This window comes from Bombina bombina, chromosome 6, assembly GCF_027579735.1.
Source record: "Bombina bombina isolate aBomBom1 chromosome 6, aBomBom1.pri, whole genome shotgun sequence".
In the NCBI taxonomy this organism is placed as follows: Eukaryota; Metazoa; Chordata; class Amphibia; order Anura; family Bombinatoridae; genus Bombina; species Bombina bombina.
The window spans coordinates 286,034,830-286,056,264 of record NC_069504.1 but is presented as its reverse complement, the minus strand read 5'-3'; the positions used below and the strand labels follow the sequence as shown (position 1 = coordinate 286,056,264).

The window sequence follows — 21,435 nt, the reverse complement described above, 5'->3', positions numbered from 1 at the left end:
TAGAAGACCTGTGATATGTAAATGTATTGAAAAGGACAACTTTACCTTCAGCTTTCTTTAGAGAAATGAGAATGCTAGCACTGAGTCATTTATTTCAAGTAAAAATATATATATTGTTTGGCTTCAACAGAAAAGATAAGACATCAAACTGAAGGTTAGGGAGACATATGTGGCAAGGTTTGGATTGTGAAGGCTGCCATGTGCTTTATCAGTTTTCAGGAGTGGAAATTCCACAATTTTCAGAAATAAATTACAAGAAAGGGAGCAAAATAAATAATAATATTATTAATAATAATATTATTTTGCAAAGTTATTTTACTATGCATAGTTAAACATATTATATTACAATCTCCAACTGTTTATATCTTAAAAATGATTTTAGATATTGGGTTTAAGCTGATTTCTGTATGTAAGATATTTAGTATAATCTTACAATGTACAATATTGCATACCCACACCAAGCTTGCCAAATGGAATCTCACAAACGTTGAAAATAATGTGTCACAAGTTTGCTGATAGCTTTAATACATTTCTGTATTTCAACAGAAAACCCACGATGAATTAAACATTGAAGAAAATGAGATACAAGTTTTGATTAATTACGCGAACAAGTCCTACCAATGTGTAGTGAAAAACATAACTCAAAACATTGATGGAAGCACTGTTTATTGTAAAGCAAAAAAATACACAAAAGATAAAATTGATCAGTCCAAAATGAAAGTAATGGTGAGTTGTGATGTTCCAATATAAAGTAATGCAACTTTTGCAGGTTACTAAACAGCTTTATTACTTTATATGGATATAACACATTTTATTCGGAATTACAGAGCATTAGGTTTAGGGAGAAAACATATTTCACAATTGTCTGCTCTCAGTAACATTAGTCACAGTTTCTATAATACATTTAAAACAGATGTGAGATCTAGTAAACTTATTTTGTACTATAGTTATTTATTTCTGGTATTTGCACAAAAATGATACTGCTGCACTGTCACACTCGTAAATTGTGCTCTCACTTTACACTCTGGTACTGCTGTACTGTCACACCCGTAAATAGTACTCTCACTTTACACTCTGGTACTGCTGCACTGTCACACTAGTAAATAGTGCTCTCACCTTACACTCTGGTACTGCTGTACTGTCACACTCGTAAATAGTGCTCTCACTTTACACTCTGGTACTGCTGCACTGTCACACTCGTAAATAGTGCTCTCACTTTACTCTCTGGTACTGCTGCACTGTCACATTCATAAAAAGTGCTGTCACTTTACTCTCTGGTACTGCTGTACTGTCAAACTCGTAAATAGAGCTCTCACTTTACTCTCTGATACTGCTGTACTGTCACACTCGTAAATAGTGCTCTCACTTTACACTCTGGTACTGCTGCACTGTCACACTCGTAAATAGAGCTCTCACTTTACTCTCTGATACTGCTGTACTGTCACACTCGTAAATAGTGCTCTCACTTTACACTCTGGTACTGCTGCACTGTCACACTCGTAAATAGTGCTCTCACTTTACTCTCTGGTACTGCTGCACTGTCACATTCATAAAAAGTGCTGTCACTTTACTCTCTGGTACTGCTGTACTGTCACACTCGTAAATAGTGCTCTCACTTTACTCTCTGGTACTGCTGTACTGTCACATTCGTAAATAGTGCTCTCACTTTACACTCTGGTACTGCTGCACTGTCACACCCATAAATAGTGCTCTCACTTTACACTCTGGTACTGCTGCACTGTCACACTCGTAAATAGTGCTCTCACTTTACTCTCTGGAACTGCTGCACTGTCACGCTCGTAAATAGTGCTCTCACTTTACTCTCTGGTACTGCTGTACTGTCACACTCGTAAATAGTGCTCTCACTTTACTCTCTGGTACTGCTGCACTGTCACACTCGTAAATAGTGCTCTCAATTTACTCTCTGGTACTGCTGTACTGTCACACTCGTAAATAGTGCTCTCACTTTACACTCTGGTACTGCTGCACTGTCACACCCATAAATAGTGCTCTCACTTTACACTCTGGTACTGCTGCACTGTCAAACTCGTAAATAGTGCTCTCACTTTACTCTCTGGTACTGCTGCACTGTCACACTCGTAAAAAGTGCTCTCACTTTACTCTCTGGTACTGCTGAAAGGTCACACTCGTAAATAGTGCTCTCACTTTACACTCTGGTACTGCTGCACTGTCACACTCGTAAATAGTGCTCTCACTTTACTCTCTGGTACTGCTGCACTGTCACACTCGTAAATAGTGCTTTCACTTTACACTCTATGGTACTGCTTCACTGTCACAATAGTAAATAGTACTCTTACTTTACTCTCTGGTACTGCTGCACTGTCACACTAGTAAATAGTGCTCTCACTTTACACTCTGGTACTGCTAAACTGTCACAATCATAAATAGTGCTCTCACTTTACTCTCTAGTTCTGCTGCACTGTCACACTTGTAAATAGTGCTCTCACTTTACTCTCTGGTACTGCTGCACTGTCACACTGGTAAATAGTGCTCTCACTTTACTCTCTGGTACTGCTGCACTGTCAGACCCGTAGATAGTGCTCTCACTTTACTCTCTGGTACTGCTGCACTGTCACACTAGTAAATAGTGCTCTCACCTTACACTCTGGTACTGCTGCACTGTCACACTCGTAAATAGTGCTCTCACTTTACACTCTGGTACTGCTGCACTGTCACACTTGTAAATAGTGCTCTCACTTTACACTCTGGTACTGCTGCACTGTCACACTAGTAAATAGTGCTCTCACTTTACACTCTGGTACTGCTGCACTGTCACACTCGTAAATAGTGCTCTCACTTTACTCTCTGGTACTGCTGCACTGTCACACTAGTAAATTGTGCTCTCACTTTACACTCTGGTACTGCTGCACTGTCACACTCGTAAATAGTACTCTCACTTTTACACTCTGGTACTGCTGCACTGTCACAATCGTAAATAGTACTCTCACTTTACTCTCTGGTACTACTGCACTGTCAGACTTGTAAATAGTGCTCTCACTTTACTCTCAGGTACTGCTGCACTGTCACACTAGAAAATAGTGCTCTCACTTTACACTCTGGTACTGCTGCACTGTCACAATTGTAAATAGTACTCTCACTTTACTCTCTGGTACTACTGCACTGTCAGATTAGTAAATAGTGCTCTCACTTTACTCTCTGGTACTGCTGCACTGTCACAATCGTAAATAGTACTCTCACTTTACACTCTAGTACTGCTGCACTGTCACACTAGTAAATAGGTCTCTCACTTTACTCTCTAGTACTGCTGCACTGTCACACTCATAAATAGTACTGTTACTTTACTTTCTGGTACTGCTGCACTGTCGCACCCGTAAATAGTGCTCTCACTTTACTCTCTGGTACTGCTGCACTGTCACACTCGTAAATAGTGCTCTCACTTTACTCTCTGGTACTGCTGCACTGTCACACTCGCAAATAGTGCTCTCACTTTACTCTCTAGTACTGCTGCACTATCACACTTATAAATAGTGCTCTCAATTTACTCTCTGGTACTGCTGCACTACCACACTTATAAATAGTGCTCTCATTTTACTCTCTGGTACTGCTGCACTGTCACACTCACAAATAGTGCTCTCACTTTACTCTCTGGTACTGCTGCACTGTCACACTCGCAAATAGTGCTCTCACTTTACTCTCTAATACTACTGCACTGTCACACCCATAAATAGTACTCTCACTTTACTATCTAGTACTGCTGCACTGTCAAACTCATAAATAGAACTCTCACTTTACTCTCTGGTATTGATGTGCTGTCACACTGGTATATAGTGCTCTCACTTTACTCTCTGGTACTGCTGCACTGTCACACATGTAAATAGTGCTCTCACTTTACTCTCTGGTACTGCTGCACTGTGACTCCCATAAATAGTACTCTCACTTTACTCTCTGGTACTGCTGCACTGTCACACTTGTAAATAGTGCTCTCACTTTACTATCTAGTACTGCTGCAATGTCACACCCATAAATAGTACTCTTACTTTACTTTCTAGTACTGCTGCACTGTCACACTCATAAATAGTACTGTTACTTTATTTATAGTACTGCTGCACTATCAGTCTCATAAATAGTACTGTTACTATATTTTCTGGTACTGCTGCACTGTCACACTCATAAATAGTACTCTCACTTTACACTCTGGTACTGCTGCACTGTCACACTCGTAAATAGTGCTCTCACTTTGCTATCTAATACTGCTGCACTGTCACACCCATAAATAGTACTCTCACTTTACTATCTAGTACTGCTGCATTGTCACACTCATAAATAGTACTCTCACTTTTCTCTCTGGTACTGCTGCACTGTCACACATGTAAATAGTGCTCTCACTTTACTCTCTGGTACTGCTGCACTGTCAAACCCATAAATATTGCTCTCACTTTACTCTCTAGTACTGCTGCACTGTTACACTCATAAATAGTGCTCTCAATTTACTCTCTAGTACTGCTGCACTGTCACACCCATAAATAATACTCTCACTTTACTCTCTAGTACTGCTGCACTGTCACACTCATAAATAGTACGGTTACTTTACTTTCTGGTACTGCTGCACTGTCACACTCATAAATAGTACTGTTACTTTACTTTCTGATACTCCTGCACTGTCACACCCATAAATAGTTCTCTCACTTTACTCTCTGGTACTGCTGCACTGTCAAACCCGTAGATAGTGCTCTCAATTTACTCTCTGGTACTGCTGCACTGTCACACTCGTAAATAGTGCTCTCACTTTACTCTCTGGTACTGCTGCATTGTCAGACTCGTAAATAGTGCTTTCAATTTACTTTCTGGTACCGCTGCACTGTCACACTGGTAAATAGTGCTCTCACATTACTTTCTGGTACTGCTGCACTGTCACACTTGTAAATAGTGCTCTCACTTTACTATCTAGTACTGCTGCAATGTCACACCCATAAATAGTACTCTTACTTTACTTTCTAGTACTGCTGCACTGTCACACTCATAAATAGTACTGTTACTTTATTTATAGTACTGCTGCACTGTCAGTCTCATAAATAGTACTGTTACTATATTTTCTGGTACTGCTGCACTGTCACACTCATAAATAGTACTCTCACTTTACACTCTGGTACTGCTGCACTGTCACACTCGTAAATAGTGCTCTCACTTTGCTATCTAATACTGCTGCACTGTCACACCCATAAATAGTACTCTCACTTTACTATCTAGTACTGCTGCATTGTCACACTCATAAATAGTACTCTCACTTTACTCTCTGGTACTGATGTGCTGTCACGCTGATATATAGTGCTCTCACTTTTCTCTCTGGTACTGCTGCACTGTCACACATGTAAATAGTGCTCTCACTTTACTCTCTGGTACTGCTGCACTGTCAAACCCATAAATATTGCTCTCACTTTACTCTCTAGTACTGCTGCACTGTTACACTCATAAATAGTGCTCTCAATTTACTCTCTAGTACTGCTGCACTGTCACACCCATAAATAGTACTCTCACTTTACTCTCTAGTACTGCTGCACTGTCACACTCATAAATAGTACGGTTACTTTACTTTCTGGTACTGCTGCACTGTCACACTCATAAATAGTACTGTTACTTTACTTTCTGATACTCCTGCACTGTCACACCCATAAATAGTTCTCTCACTTTACTCTCTGGTACTGCTGCACTGTCAAACCCGTAGATAGTGCTCTCAATTTACTCTCTGGTACTGCTGCACTGTCACACTCGTAAATAGTGCTCTCACTTTACTCTCTGGTACTGCTGCATTGTCAGAATCGTAAATAGTGCTTTCAATTTACTTTCTGGTACCGCTGCACTGTCACACTGGTAAATAGTGCTCTCACATTACTTTCTGGTACTGCTACACTGTCACACTCGTAAATAGTGCTCTCACTTTACTCTCAGGTACTACTGCACAGTCACACTCGTAAATAGTGATCTATCTTTACACTCTGGTACTGCTGCGCTGTAACACCCGTAAATATTGCTCTCACTTTACTCTCTGGTACTGCTGCACTGTCAGACTCGTAAATAGTGCTTTCAATTTACTTTCTGGTACCGCTGCACTGTCACACTGGTAAATAGTGCTCTCACTTTACTTTCTGGTACTGCTACACTGTCACACTCGTAAATAGTGCTCTCACTTTACTCTCAGGTACTACTGCACTGTCACACTCGTAAATAGTGCTCTCACTTTACTCTCTGGTACTGCTGCACTGTCACACCCGTAAATATTGCTCTCACTTTACTCTCTGGTACTGCTGCACTGTCACAATCGTAAATAGTACTCTCACTTTACACTCTGGTACTGCTGCACTGTCACACTCGTAAATAGTACTCTCACTTTACACTCTGGTACTGCTGCACTGTCACAATAGTAAATAGGTCTCTCACTTTACTCTCTAGTACTGCTGCACTGTCACACTCATAAATAGTACTGTTATTTTACTTTCTGGTACTGCTGCACTCTCACACCCATAAATAGTGCTCTCACTTTACTCTCTGGTACTGCTGCACTGTCACACTCGTAAATAGTGCTCTCACTTTACTCTCTGGTACTGCTGCACTGTTACACTCGCAAATAGTGCTCTCACTTTACTCTCTAGTACTGCTGCACTGTCACACTTATAAATAGTGCTCTCACTTTACTCTCTGGTACTGCTGCACTGTCACACTTATAAATAGTGCTTTCACTTTACTCTCTGGTACTGCTGCACTGTCAAACTCACAAATAGTGCTCTCACTTTACTCTCTAGTACTGCTGAACTGTCACACTTATAAATTTTGCTCTCACTTTACTCTTTGGTACTGCTGCACTGTCACACTCGCAAATAGTGCTCTCACTTTACTCTCTAGTACTACTGCACTGTCACACTGGTAAATAGTTCTCTCACTTTACTATCTAATACTGCTGCACTGTCACACCCATAAATAGTAATCTCACTTTACTATCTAGTACTGCTGCACTGTCACACTCATAAATAGTACTCTCACTTTACTCTCTGGTACTGATGCGCTATCACACTGGTAAATAGTGTTCTCACTTTACTCTCTGGTACTGCTGCACTGTCACACATGTAAATAGTGCTCTCACTTTACTCTCTGGTACTGCTGCACTTTCAAACCCATAAATATTGCTCTCACTTTACTCTCTAGTACTGCTGCACTGTTACACTCGTAAATAGTGCTCTCACTTTACTCTCTAGTACTGCTGCACTGTCACACCCATAAATAGTACTCTCACTTTACTCTCTAGTACTGCTGCACTGTCACACTCATAAATAGTATGGTTACTTTACTTTCTGGTACTGCTGCACTGTCACACCCATAAATAGTTCTCTCACTTTACTCTCTGGTACTGCTGCACTGTCAAACCCGTAGATAGTGCTCTCAATTTACTTTCTGGTACTGCTGCACTGTCACACTCGTAAATAGTGCTCTCACTTTACTCTCTGGTACTGCTGCACTGTCAGACTCGTAAATAGTGCTCTCAATTTACTCTCTGGTACTGCTGAACTGTCACACTGGTAAATAGTGCTCTCACTTTACTTTCTGGTACTGCTACACTGTCACACTCGTAAATAGTGCTCTCACTTTACTCTCAGGTACTACTGCACTGTCACACTCGTAAATAGTGCTCTCACTTTACACTCTGGTACTGCTGCGCTGTCACACTGGTAAATAGTGCTCTCACTTTACTCTCAGGTACTGCTGCACTGTCACACTCATAAATAGTACTGTTATTTTACTTTCTGGTACTGCTGCACTGTCGCACTCATAAATACAGGGAGTGCAGAATTATTAGGCAAGTTATATTTTTGAGGATTAATTTTATTATTGAACAACAACCATGTTCTCAATGAACCCAAAAAACTCATTAATATCAAAGCTGAATATTTTTGGAAGTAGTTTTTAGTTTGTTTTTAGTTTTAGCTATTTTAGGGGGATATCTGTGTGTGCAGGTGACTATTACTGTGCATAATTATTAGGCAACTTAACAAAAAACAAATATATATACCCATTTCAATTATTTATTTTTACCAGTGAAACCAATATAACATCTCAACATTCACAGAAATACATTTCTGACATTCAAAAACAAAACAAAAACAAATCAGTGACCAATAGCGCCACCTTTCTTTGCAAGGACACTCAAAAGTCTGCCATCCATGGATTCTGTCAGTGTTTTGATCTGTTCACCATCAACATTGCGTGCAGCAGCAACCACAGCCTCCCAGACACTGTTCAGAGAGGTGTACTGTTTTCCCTCCTTGTAAATCTCACATTTGATGATGGACCACAGGTTCTCAATGGGGTTCAGATCAGGTGAACAAGGAGGCCATGTCATTAGATTTTCTTCTTTTATACCCTTTCTTGCCAGCCACTCTGTGGAGTACTTGGACGCGTGTGATGGAGCATTGTCCTGCATGAAAATCATGTTTTTCTTGAAGGATGCAGACTTCTTCCTGTACCACTGCTTGAAGAAGGTGTCTTCCAGAAACTGGCAGTAGGACTGGGAGTTGAGCTTGACTCCATCCTCAACCCGAAAAGGCCCCACAAGCTCATCTTTGATGATACCAGCCCAAACCAGTACTCCACCTCCACCTTGCTGGCGTCTGAGTCGGACTGGAGCTCTCTGCCCTTTACCAATCCAGCCACGGGCCCATCCATCTGGCCCATCAAGACTCACTCTCATTTCATCAGTCTATAAAACCTTAGAAAAATCAGTCTTGAGATATTTCTTGGCCCAGTCTTGACGTTTCAGCTTGTGTGTCTTGTTCAGTGGTGGTCGTCTTTCAGCCTTTCTTACCTTGGCCATGTCTCTGAGTATTGCACACCTTGTGCTTTTGGGCACTCCAGTGATGTTGCAGCTCTAAAATATATGGCCAAACTGGTGGCAAGTGGCATCTTGGCAGCTGCACGCTTGACTTTTCTCAGTTCATGGGCAGTTATTTTGCGCCTTGGTTTTTCCACACGCTTCTTGCGACCCTGTTGACTATTTTGAATGAAACGCTTGATTGTTTGATGATCACGCTTCAGAAGCTTTGCAATTTTAAGAGTGCTGCATCCCTCTGCAAGATATCTCACTATTTTTGACTTTTCTGAGCCTGTCAAGTCCTTCTTTTGACCCATTTTGCCAAAGGAAAGGAAATTGCCTAATAATTATGCACACCTGATATATGGTGTTGATGTCATTAGACCACACCCCTTCTCATCACAGAGATGCACATCACCTAATATGCTTAATTGGTAGTAGGCTTTCGAGCCTATACAGCTTGGAGTAAGACAACATGCCTAAAGAGGATGATGTGGTCAAAATACTCATTTGCCTAATAATTCTGCACTCCCTGTAGTACTGTTACTTTACTTTCTGATACTCCTGCACTGTCACACCCATAAATAGTGCTCTCACTTTATTCTCTGGTACTGCTGCACTGTCACACTCGTAAATAATGCTCTCACTTTACTCTCTGGTACTGCTGCACTGTCACACTCGTAAATAGTGCTCTCAATTTACTCTCTGATACTGCTGCACTGTCACACTGGTAAATAGTGCTCTCACTTTACTCTCTGGTACTGATACACTGTCACACTGGTAAATAGTGCTCTTACTTTACTCTCTGGTACTGCTGCACTGTAACACTTGTAAATAGTACTCTCACTTTAAACTCTAGTACTGCTGCACTGTCACACTGGTACATAGTGCTCTCACTTTACTCTCTGGTACTGCTGCATTGTCACACTTGTAAATAGTGCTCTGACTTTACTCTCTAGTACTGCTGCGCTGTCAAACTGGTAAATAGTGCTCTCACTTTACTTTCTGGTATTGCTGCACTGTCACACCCAAAAATATTGCTCTCACTTTACTCTCTAGTACTGCTGCACTGTCACACTCGTAAATAGTGCTCTCACTTTACTCTCTAGTACTGCTGCACTGTCACACCCATAAATAGTACTCTCACTTTACTCTCTAGTACTGCTGCACTGTCACACTCATAAATAGTACTGTTACTTTACTTTCTGGTACTGCTGCACTGTCAAGCTCATAAATAGTACTGTTACTTTACTTTCTGGTACTGCTGCACTGTCACACTCATAAATAGTACTGTTGCTTTTCTTTCTGATACTCCTGCACTGTCACACTCGTAAATAGTGCTTTCACTTTACTCTCTGGTACTGCTGCACTGTCAGACTCGTAAATAGTGCTCTCACTTTACTCTCTGGTACTGCTGCACTGTTACACTTGTAAATCCTGCTCTCACTTTACTCTCTGGTACTGCTGCATTGTTACACTTGTAAATAGTGCTCTCACTTTACTCTCTAGTACTGCTGCACTGTCACAGTCATAAATAGTGCTCTCACTTTACTCTCAGGTACTGCTGCACTGTCACACTCGTTAAAAGTGCTCTCACTTTACTCTCTAGTACTGCTGCACGGTCACACTCATAAATAGTGCTTTCACTTTACTCTCAGGTACTGCTGCACTGTCACACTCGCAATTAGTGCTCTCACTTTACACTCTAGTACTGCTGCACGGTCACACTGGTAAATAGTACTCTCACTTTACTCTCTGGTACTGCTGCACTGTCACACTGGTAAATAGTGCTATCACTTTACACTCTGGTAATGCTGCACTGTCATACTTGTAATTAGTGCTCTCACTTTACTCTCTGGTACTGCTGCACTGTCACACTGGTAAATAATGCTCTCACTTTACACTCTGGTAATGCTGCACTGTCATACTTGTAATTAGTGCTCTCACTTTAATCTCTGGTACTGCTGCACTGTCACACTCATAAATATTGCTCTCACTTTACTCTCTGCTACTGCTGCACTGTCACACTTATAAATAGTGCTCTCACTTTACTCTCTGGTACTGCTGCACCTTCACACTAGTAAATAGTACTCTCACTTTACTCTCTGGTACTGCTACACTGTCACACTTGCAAATAGTGCTCTCACTTTACTCTCTAGTACTGCTGCACTGTCACACTTGTAAATAGTGCTCTCACTTTACTCTCTGGTACTGCTGCACTGTCACACTCGTAAATTGTGCTCTCACTTTACTCTCTGGTACTGCTGCACTGTCACACTCGTAAATAGTACTCTCACTTTTCTCTCTGGTACTGCTGCACTGTCACATTCGTAAATAGTGCTCTCACTTTACAATCTGGTACTGATGCACTGTTAGACTTGTAAATAGTGCACTCAATTTACTCTCAGGTACTGCTGCACTGTCACACTCATAATTAGTACTCTCACTTTACTCTCTGGTACTGATGCACTGTCACACTCGTAAATAGTGCTCTCACTTTACTCTCTAGTACTGCTGCACTGTCACACTCGTAAATAGTACTCTCACTTTACTCTCTAGTACTGCTGCACTGTCACACTCATAATTAGTACTCTCACTTTACTCTCTGGTACTGATGCACTGTCACACTCGTAAATAGTACTCTCACTTTACTCTCTAGTGCTGCTGCACTGTCACACCAATAAATAGTGCTCTCACTTTACTCTCTGGTAGTGATGCACTGTCACACCCGTAAATAGTGCTCTCACTTTACTCTCTGATACTGCTGCACTGTCACACCTGTAAATAGTGCTCTCACTTTACTCTCTGGTACTGCTGTACTTTCACACTTGTAAATAGTGCTCTCACTTTAGTCTCTGGTACTGCTTCACTGTCACACTTGTAAATCGTGCTCTCACTTTACTCTCTAGTACTGCTGCACTGTCACACTTATAAATAGTGCTCTCACTTTACTATCTGGTACTGCTGCACTGTCACACTCGTAAATAGTGCTCTCACTTTACTCTCTGGTACTGCTGCACTGTTACACCCGTAAATAGTGCTCTCACTTTACTCTTTGGTACTGTTGCACTGTCACACTCGGAAATAGTGCTCTCACTTTACTCTCTGGTACTGCTGCACTGTCACACTCGGAATTAGTGCTCTCACTTTATTCTCTCTGGTCCTGCTGCACTGTTGTAGTGTTGTGCTTACTTCCTGGTTTAGTTAGATGGCATATTGAGGCTTCCATATAAAGATGATGTCATCAAGTGGGCTGTGCTTAGAATTAGAACAGTACATAAGCCATCTTGTGACAGTTTTGCGATGCAGTTATAAAGTACAAGTAACAAGGACTGAACCTCAAGATCAGACAAGTGCTTCTAATAAGAAGTGTAATGTCAGCTACAGATCAGTGCAGCAGGATACAACATCAGCTAGTCAGGAAGAGTAAGAACTCTCAGTTACACATTACAGTTATACAGTTATAAGTTACCCTGGATTACTGCTACAGAACAGACTTTATACAGCTGGTCAGGTAGTTCCCTTGTCATCTTGCATACTACCTGATACTGAGATTACTATAGTGCTGAATACACAGTGTACAGGACTGCTAATGTAAGGAGTGCAGCAGCCATCCATTATAAAGGACTATATATGTGTATCTATCCATATTACTGTGTGCAAATCTACAGGAGCTACCTTTTAATGTAATCCAGTAAATAAAGTGCCAGTCTACATTCAGAGGTTGCCAGTGCATTATTCATATAAAAAGTTAATGTTTGCTATGTAAGGACAGCACAACTGTCACACCCATAAATGGTGCTCTCACTTTACTCTCTGGTACTGCTGCACTGTCACAATCATAAATAGTGCTCTCACTTTACTCTCTAGTACTGCTGCACTGTAACACTCATAAATAGTACTGTTACTTTACTTTCTGGTACTGCTGCACTGTCACACCGTAAATAGTACTCTCACTTTACTCTCAGGTACTGCTGCACTGTCACACTCGTAACTAGTACTCTCACTTTACACTCTGGTACTGCTGCACTGTCACGCTCATAAATAGTACTGCTACCTTACTTTCTGGTACTGCTGCACTGTCCCACCCGTAAACAGTGCTCTCACTTTAATCTCTGGTACTGCTGCGCTGTCACACTCGTAAATAATGCTCTCACTTTACTCTCTGGTACTGCTGCACTGTCACACCCGTAAATAGTGCTCTCACTTTAATCTCTAGTACTGCTGCACTGTCAAACTCGTAAATAGTGCTCTCACTTTACTCTCTGGTACTGCTGCACTGTCACACCCGTAAATAGTGCTCTCACTTTACTCTCTGGTACTGCTGCACTGTCACACCCGTAAATAGTGCTCTCACTTTACTCTCTAGTACTGCTGCGCTGTCACACTGGTAAATAGTGCTCTCACTTTACTCTCTGGTACTGCTGCACTGTCAAACCCGTAAAAAGTGCTCTCAATTTACTCTTTGGTACTGCTGCACTGTCACACCCATAAATAGTGCTCTCACTTTACTCTCTAGTACTACTGCACTGTCACACTCGTAAATAGTGCTCTCACTTTACTCTCAGGTACTACTGCACTGTCACAATCGTAAATAATGCTCTCACTTTACACTCTGGTACTGCTGCGCTGTCATACTGGTAAATAGTGCTCTCACTTTACTCTCTGGTACTGCTGCACTGTCACACCCATAAATATTGCTCTCACTTTACTCTCTGGTTCTGCTGCACTGTCACACTTATAAATAGTGCTCTCACTTTACTCTCTGGTACTGCTGCACTGTCACACCAGTAGATATTGCTCTCATTTTACTCTCTGGCACTGCTGCACTGTCACACTCATAAATAGTGCTCTCACTTTACTCTCTAGTACAGCTGTACTGTCACACTCATAAAAAGTACTGTTACTTTACTCTCTATTACTGCTGCACTGTCACACCCATAAATAGTACTCTCACTATACTCTCTAGTACTGCTGCACTGTCAAACTCATAAATAGTACTGTTACTTTACTTTCTGGTACTGCTGAAATTGTTACACTCATACATAGTACAGTTACTTTACTTTTTGATACTCCTGCACTGTCACACCTATAAATAGTGCTCTCACTTTACTCTCTGGTACTGCTACACTGTCAGACCCATAAATAGTGCTCTCAATTTACTCTCTGGTACTGCTGCACTGTCACACTCGTAAATAGTGCTCTCACTTTACTCTCTGGTACTGCTGCACTGTCAGACTCGTAAATAATGCTCTCAATTTACTGTCTGGTACTGCTGCACTGTCAAACTGGTAAATAGTGCTCTCACTTTACTCTCTAGTACTGCTGCACTGTCACACTTATAAATAGTGCTCTCACTTTACTCTCTGGTACTGCTGCACTGTCAGACCCGTAAATAGTGCTCTCAATTTACTCTCTGGTACTGCTGCACTGTCACACTCGTAAATAGTGCTCTCACTTTACTCTCTGGTACTGCTGCACTGTCAGACTCGTAAATAGTGCTCTCAATTTACTCTCTGGTACTGCTGCACTCTTCACACTCGTAAATAGTGCTCTCACTTTACTCTCTGGTACTGCTCCACTGTCACACTCGTAAATATTGCTCTCAATTTACTCTCTGATACTGCTGCACTGTCACACTGGTAAATAGTGTTGTCACTTTACTCTCTGGTACTGATACACTGTCATACTGGTAAATAGTGCTCTCACTTTACTCTCTGGTACTGTTGCACTGTAACACTTGTTAATAGTATTCTCACTTTAAACTCTAGTACTGCTGCACTGTCACACTGGTAAATAGTGCTCTCACTTTACTCTCTGGTACTGCTGCCCTGTCAGACCTGTAAATAGTGCTCTCAATTTACTCTCTGGTACTGCTGCACTGTCACACTCGTAAATAGTACTCTCACTTTACTCTCAGGTACTGCTGCACTGTCACACTCGTAAATAGTGCTCTCACTTTACTATCTAATACTGCTGCACTGTCACACCTATAAATAGTACTCTCACTTTACTATCTAGTACTGCTGCACTGTCACACTCATAAATAGTACTCTCAATTTACTCTCTGGTACTGCTGCACTCTTCACACACGTAAATAGTGCTCTCACTTTACTCTCTGGTACTGCTGCACTGTCACACATGTAAATAGTGCTCTCACTTTACTCTCTGGTACTTCTGCACTGTCAAACCCATAAATATTGCTTTCTCTTTACTCTCTAGTACTGCTGCACTGTCACACTCGTAAATAGTGCTCTCACTTTACTCTCTAATACTGCTGCACTGTCACACCCATAAATAGTACTCTCACTTTACTCTCAGGTACTGCTGCACTGTTACACTCGTAAATAGTGCTCTCACTTTACTGTCTAGTACTGCTGCACTGTCACACCCATAAATAGTACTCTCACTTTACTATCTAGTACTGCTGCACTGTCACACTCGTAAATAGTACTCTCACTTTAATCTCATGGAACTGCTGCACTGTCACACTCGTAAATAGTGCTCTCACTTTACTATCTAATACTGCTGCACTGTCACACCCATAAATAGTACTCTCACTTTACTATCTAGTACTGCTGCACTGTCACACTCATAAATAGTACTCTCACTTTACTCTCTGGTACTGCTGCACTCTTCACACTCGTAAATACTGCTCTCACTTTACTCTCTGGTACTGCTGCACTGTCACACATGTAAATAGTGCTCTAACTTAACTCTCAGGTACTGCTGCACTATGACACCCATAAATAGTACTCTCACTTTACTCTATGGTACTGCTGCACTGTCACACACGTAAATAGTGCTCTCACTTTACTCTCTGGTACTGCTGCACTGTCACACCCGTAAATAGTACTCTCACTTTACTCTCATGTACTGCTGCACTGTCACACTCGTAAATAGTGCTCTCACTTTACTATCTAATACTGCTGCACTGACACACCCATAAATAGTACTCTCACTTTACTATCTAGTACTGCTGCACTGTCACACTCATAAATAGTACTCTCACTTTACTCTCTGGTACTGCTAGACTCTTCACACTCGTAAAAAGTGCTCTGACTTTACTCTCTGGTACTGCTGCACTGTCACACATATAAATAGTGCTCTCACTTTACTCTCTGGTACTGCTGCACTGTCACACTCGTAAAAGGTGCTCTCACTTTACTCTCAGGTACTGCTGCACTGTCACACTCATAAATAGTTCTGTTACTTTACTTTCTGGTACTCCTGCACTGTCACACCCATAAATAGTGCTCTCAATTTACTCTCTGGTACTGCTGCACTGTCACACTCGTAAAAGGTGCTCTCACTTTACTCTCAGGTACTGCTGCACTGTCACACTCATAAATAGTTCTGTTACTTTACTTTCTGGTACTCCTGCACTGTCACACACATAAATAGTGCTCTCAATTTACTCTCTGGTACTGCTGCACTGTCAAACCCATAAATAGTGCTCACACTTTACACTCTGGTACTGCTGCACTGTGACACCCATAAATAGTACTCTCACTTTACTCTCTGGTACTGCTGCACTTTCACACCCGTAAATAGTGCTCTCACTTTACTCTCTGGTACTGCTGCATTGTCACACCTGTAAATAGTGCTCTCACTTTACTCTCTGGTACTGCTGCACTGTCACACTCATAAATAGTACTGTTACTTTACTTTCTGGTACTGCTGCACTGTCAAGCTCATAAATAGTACTGTTACTTTACTTTCTGGTACTGCTGCACTGTTGCACTCATAAATAGTACTGTTACTTTACTTTCTGATACTCCTGCACTGTCACACCCATAAATATTGCTCTCAATTTACTCTCTGATACTGCTGCACTGTCACACTGGTAAATAGTGTTGTCACTTTACTCTCTGGTACTGATACACTGTCATACTGGTAAATAGTGCTCTCACTTTACTCTCTGGTATTGCTGCACTGTCACACTCGTAAATAGTGCTCTAACTTTACTCTCTGGTACTACTGCGCTTTCACACTGGTAAATAGTGCTCTCATTTTACTCTCTGATACTGTTGCACTGTCACACCCGTAAATAATGCTCTCACTTTACTCTCTAGTACTGCTGAACTGACACACTGGTAAATAGTGCTCTCACTTTACTCTCTGGTACTGCTGCACTGTCAGACCCGTAAATAGTGCTCTCAATTTACTCTCTGCTATTACTGCACTGTCACACCCGTAAATAGTGCTCTCACTTTACTCTCTGTTACTACTGTACTGTCACACTCGTAAATAGTGCTCTCACTTTACTCTCAGGTACTGCTGCACTGTCACACTCGTAAATAGTCCTCTCACTTTACTCTCTAGTACTACTGCACTGTCACACTCGTAAAAAGTGCTCTCTTTTTACTCTCTGGTACTGCTGCACTGTCACACCTGTAAATATTGCTCTCACTTTAGTCTCTAGTACTGCTGCACTGTCACACTCGTAAATAGTGCTCTCACTTTAGTCTCTAGTACTGCTGCACTGTCACACCCATAAATAGTACTCTCACTTTACTCTCTAGTACTGCTGCACTGTCACACTCATAAATAGTACTGTTACTTTACTTTCTGGTACTGCTGCACTGTCAAGCTCATAAATAGTACTGTTACTTTACTTTCTGGTACTGCTGCACTGTTGCACTCATAAATAGTACTGTTACTTTACTTTCTGATACTCCTGCACTGTCACACCCATAAATAGTGCTCTCACTTTACTCTCTGGTACTGCTGCACTGTCACACTCGTAAAAAGTGCTCTCACTTTACTCTCTGGTACTGCTCCACTGTCACACTCGTAAATATTGCTCTCAATTTACTCTCTGATACTGCTGCACTGTCACACTGGTAAATAGTGTTGTCACTTTACTCTCTGGTACTGATACACTGTCATACTGGTAAATAGTGCTCTCACTTTACTCTCTGGTACTGTTGCACTGTAACACTTGTTAATAGTATTCTCACTTTAAACTCTAGTACTGCTGCACTGTCACACTGGTAAATAGTGCTCTCACTTTACTCTCTGGTACTGCTGCACGGTCAGACCCGTAATTAGTGCTCTCAATTTACTCTCTGGTACTGCTGCACTGTCACACTCGTAAATAGTGTTCTCACTTTACTCTCTGGTACTGCTGCACTGTCAGACTCGTAAATAGTGCTCTCAATTTACTCTCTAGTACTGCTACACTGTCACACTCGTAAATAGTGTTCTCACTTTACTCTCTGGTACTGCTGCACTGTGACTCCCATAAATAGTACTCTCACTTTACTCTCTGGTACTGCTGCACTGTCACACTTGTAAATAGTGCTCTCACTTTACTATCTAGTACTGCTGCACTGTCACACCCATAAATAGTACTCTTACTTTACTCTCTAGTACTGCTGCACTGTCACACTCATAAATAGTACTGTTACTTTATTTATAGTACTGCTGCACTGTCAATCTCATAAATAGTACTGTTACTATACTTTCTGGTACTGCTGCACTGTCACACTCATAAATAGTACTCTCACTTTACTCTCAGGTACTGCTGCACTGTCACACACGTAAATAGTGCTCTCACTTTACTCTCTGGTACTGCTGCACTGTCACACCCGTAAATAGTACTCTCACTTTACTCTCATGTACTGCTGCACTGTCACACTCGTAAATAGTGCTCTCACTTTACTATCTAATACTGTTGCACTGTCACACCCATAAATAGTACTCTCACTTTACTATCTAGTACTGCTGCACTGTCACACTCATAAATAGTACTCTCACTTTACTCTCTGGTACTGCTAGACTCTTCACACTCGTAAAAAGTGCTCTGACTTTACTCTCTGGTACTGCTGCACTGTCACACATATAAATAGTGCTCTCACTTTACTCTCTGGTACTGCTGCACTGTCACACTCGTAAAAGGTGCTCTCACTTTACTCTCAGGTACTGCTGCACTGTCACACTCATAAATAGTTCTGTTACTTTACTTTCTGGTACTCCTGCACTGTCACACCCATAAATAGTGCTCTCAATTTACTCTCTGGTACTGCTGCACTGTCACACTCGTAAAAGGTGCTCTCACTTTACTCTCAGGTACTGCTGCACTGTCACACTCATAAATAGTTCTGTTACTTTACTTTCTGGTACTCCTGCACTGTCACACACATAAATAGTGCTCTCAATTTACTCTCTGGTACTGCTGCACTGTCAAACCCATAAATAGTGCTCACACTTTACACTCTGGTACTGCTGCACTGTGACACCCATAAATAGTACTCTCACTTTACTCTCTGGTACTGCTGCACTTTCACACCCGTAAATAGTGCTCTCACTTTACTCTCTGGTACTGCTGCATTGTCACACCTGTAAATAGTGCTCTCACTTTACTCTCTGGTACTGCTGCACTGTCACACTCATAAATAGTACTGTTACTTTACTTTCTGGTACTGCTGCACTGTCAAGCTCATAAATAGTACTGTTACTTTACTTTCTGGTACTGCTGCACTGTTGCACTCATAAATAGTACTGTTACTTTACTTTCTGATACTCCTGCACTGTCACACCCATAAATATTGCTCTCAATTTACTCTCTGATACTGCTGCACTGTCACACTGGTAAATAGTGTTGTCACTTTACTCTCTGGTACTGATACACTGTCATACTGGTAAATAGTGCTCTCACTTTACTCTCTGGTATTGCTGCACTGTCACACTCGTAAATAGTGCTCTAACTTTACTCTCTGGTACTACTGCGCTTTCACACTGGTAAATAGTGCTCTCATTTTACTCTCTGATACTGTTGCACTGTCACACCTGTAAATAATGCTCTCACTTTACTCTCTAGTACTGCTGAACTGACACACTGGTAAATAGTGCTCTCACTTTACTCTCTGGTACTGCTGCACTGTCAGACCCGTAAATAGTGCTCTCAATTTACTCTCTGCTATTACTGCACTGTCACACCCGTAAATAGTGCTCTCACTTTACTCTCTGTTACTACTGTACTGTCACACTCGTAAATAGTGCTCTCACTTTACTCTCAGGTACTGCTGCACTGTCACACTCGTAAATAGTCCTCTCACTTTACTCTCTAGTACTACTGCACTGTCACACTCGTAAAAAGTGCTCTCACTTTAGTCTCTAGTACTGCTGCACTGTCACACTCGTAAATAGTGCTCTCACTTTAGTCTCTAGTACTGCTGCACTGTCACACCCATAAATAGTACTCTCACTTTACTCTCTAGTACTGCTGCACTGTCACACTCATAAATAGTACTGTTACTTTACTTTCTGGTACTGCTGCACTGTCAAGCTCATAAATAGTACTGTTACTTTACTTTCTGGTACTGCTGCACTGTTGCACTCATAAATAGTACTGTTACTTTACTTTCTGATACTCCTGCACTGTCACACCCATAAATAGTGCTCTCACTTTACTCTCTGGTACTGCTGCACTGTCACACTCGTAAAAAGTGCTCTCACTTTACTCTCTGGTACTGCTCCACTGTCACACTCGTAAATATTGCTCTCAATTTACTCTCTGATACTGCTGCACTGTCACACTGGTAAATAGTGTTGTCACTTTACTCTCTGGTACTGATACACTGTCATACTGGTAAATAGTGCTCTCACTTTACTCTCTGGTACTGTTGCACTGTAACACTTGTTAATAGTATTCTCACTTTAAACTCTAGTACTGCTGCACTGTCACACTGGTAAATAGTGCTCTCACTTTACTCTCTGGTACTGCTGCACGGTCAGACCCGTAATTAGTGCTCTCAATTTACTCTCTGGTACTGCTGCACTGTCACACTCGTAAATAGTGTTCTCACTTTACTCTCTGGTACTGCTGCACTGTCAGACTCGTAAATAGTGCTCTCAATTTACTCTCTAGTACTGCTACACTGTCACACTCGTAAATAGTGTTCTCACTTTACTCTCTGGTACTGCTGCACTGTGACTCCCATAAATAGTACGCTCACTTTACTCTCTGGTACTGCTGCACTGTCACACTTGTAAATAGTGCTCTCACTTTACTATCTAGTACTGCTGCACTGTCACACCCATAAATAGTACTCTTACTTTACTCTCTAGTACTGCTGCACTGTCACACTCATAAATAGTACTGTTACTTTATTTATAGTACTGCTGCACTGTCAATCTCATAAATAGTACTGTTACTATACTTTCTGGTACTGCTGCACTGTCACACTCATAAATAGTACTCTCACTTTACTCTCAGGTACTGCTGCACTGTCACACTCATAAATAGTACTGTTACTTTACTTTCTGGTACTCCTGCACTGTCACACCCATAAATAGTGCTCTCAATTTACTCTCTGGTACTGCTGCACTGTCAAACCCATAAATAGTGCTCACACTTTACACTCTGGTACTGCTGCACTGTGACACCCATAAATAGTGCTCTCACTTTACTCTCTGGTACTGCTGCACTTTCACACCCGTAAATAGTGCTCTCACTTTATTTTACTCTCTGGTACTGCTGCATTGTCACACCTGTAAATAGTGCTCTCACTTTACTCTCTGGTACTGCTGCACTGTCACACTTGTAAATAGTGCTCTCACTTTACTCTCTGGTACTGCTGCTCTGTCAC

The 21,435-nt window shown here is 41.5% G+C and overlaps 1 protein-coding gene across 1 annotated transcript in view; it reads left to right on the top strand.

Moving 5' to 3' along the window:
* PLXNC1 (plexin C1) overlaps positions 1-21,435 on the top strand; it is a 483,607-nt gene that overhangs the window by 200,930 nt on the left and 261,242 nt on the right. Inside the window, exon 14 of the mRNA XM_053716896.1 lies at positions 547-726. Within this exon, the coding sequence (XP_053572871.1) occupies positions 547-726 (180 nt within the window). The remainder of the gene's footprint in view (positions 1-546; positions 727-21,435) is intronic.